At 43.6% G+C, this 1,014-nt stretch overlaps 1 protein-coding gene across 1 annotated transcript in view; it reads right to left on the reverse strand.

Annotated features, from left to right (window-relative positions):
• LOC102676615 (leucine-rich repeat and calponin homology domain-containing protein) overlaps nt 1–1,014 on the reverse strand; it is a 23,687-nt gene continuing 22,673 nt past the window's right edge. Inside the window, 1 exon segment of the mRNA XM_006622626.2 lies at nt 1–477. Coding sequence (XP_006622689.1) covers nt 325–477 — 153 coding nt within the window. The 3' untranslated portion in view covers nt 1–324.

A 1,014-nucleotide genomic window follows, 5' to 3' on the forward strand; every position in this document is an offset into this window, starting at 1 on the left:
TAGAGAAAATCGCTGGTATACGACCAGACACGCGATCGTATCTGACGCGTACGTAATGAGTATAAAAATCTGGAGATTATCGATCCTCTATAGCGTTATTGTTCGATCTTGAGAAGTTGGACCCGAGAAACGTCTCGTCTCGTTTGTGCCTGTACGTACAACGAAATCACGTGTAATAGAAAAACGAATGACAAGACGTTGGTGTCGGTGTCCATTCTTCCTTGGTACACACATCGATCGGGAAAAACATGGCCGCGGGTCCGTCTTTCTTTCATGGTCGACAAGATTATTTATCCGATTACATCGTCTTTATATCGTTTGGCGCTAAGCGGACACGTGGTTCGGCACGTTCGAGGATGACGTGGTTTGCAACGGTGACCGTGACTGATGGAACCTGAGCAGCTCCGAGACCGTGACAGCCACACGTACCACTCCTCGACCTCCTTCCAGCACGTCGCTGGCGCAGCACACGAGATTCTGAAAATGACAAGCAATAAGCGTGCGATCATCATTAATCCGTTCATCCGTGAAAAATTACATTTATATAAATCGAAAACTAAAAGGCCATTCACCGGTTATATGCATAGGAAAAAGTTGCTCAAAATGTTGTCCTTAATATCAATACTTCAAGCTTGATTGAAATCGGCGAGAAGGTGAGCGTTTCGTCGGCAGAGATGATAATGTACAGGGTGGTACACGACCGCTCGTCATCGTGGTGGAACAATTATATCAAAAGAATATTTTATTATCAGTGGAAATAGTATTACAATCGTTATGGTAGTCGTACAATCGGTGTTACAGAGTACGTCTCTCTCGAGTGAAAAATCGAATATCATAGTAGCAATGTTATTCGATCAGGTGAGAAAAAGAGCTTCCCAACGATTGTTCTCCGGGACGCGAGATTATAGAACGTAGGAACGCAAAGAGATGCGCGACTCGGAATTTTTCTTTTTTTTTTTNTTCTCAAAGGAATCGAATTTGTACGAGTTCGCGCGTTTCATTCTTTCTTTCACG

The sequence above is a fragment of the Apis dorsata genome, unplaced genomic scaffold (assembly GCF_000469605.1).
Source record: "Apis dorsata unplaced genomic scaffold, Apis dorsata 1.3 scaffold_734, whole genome shotgun sequence".
Classification (NCBI taxonomy): Eukaryota; Metazoa; Arthropoda; class Insecta; order Hymenoptera; family Apidae; genus Apis; species Apis dorsata.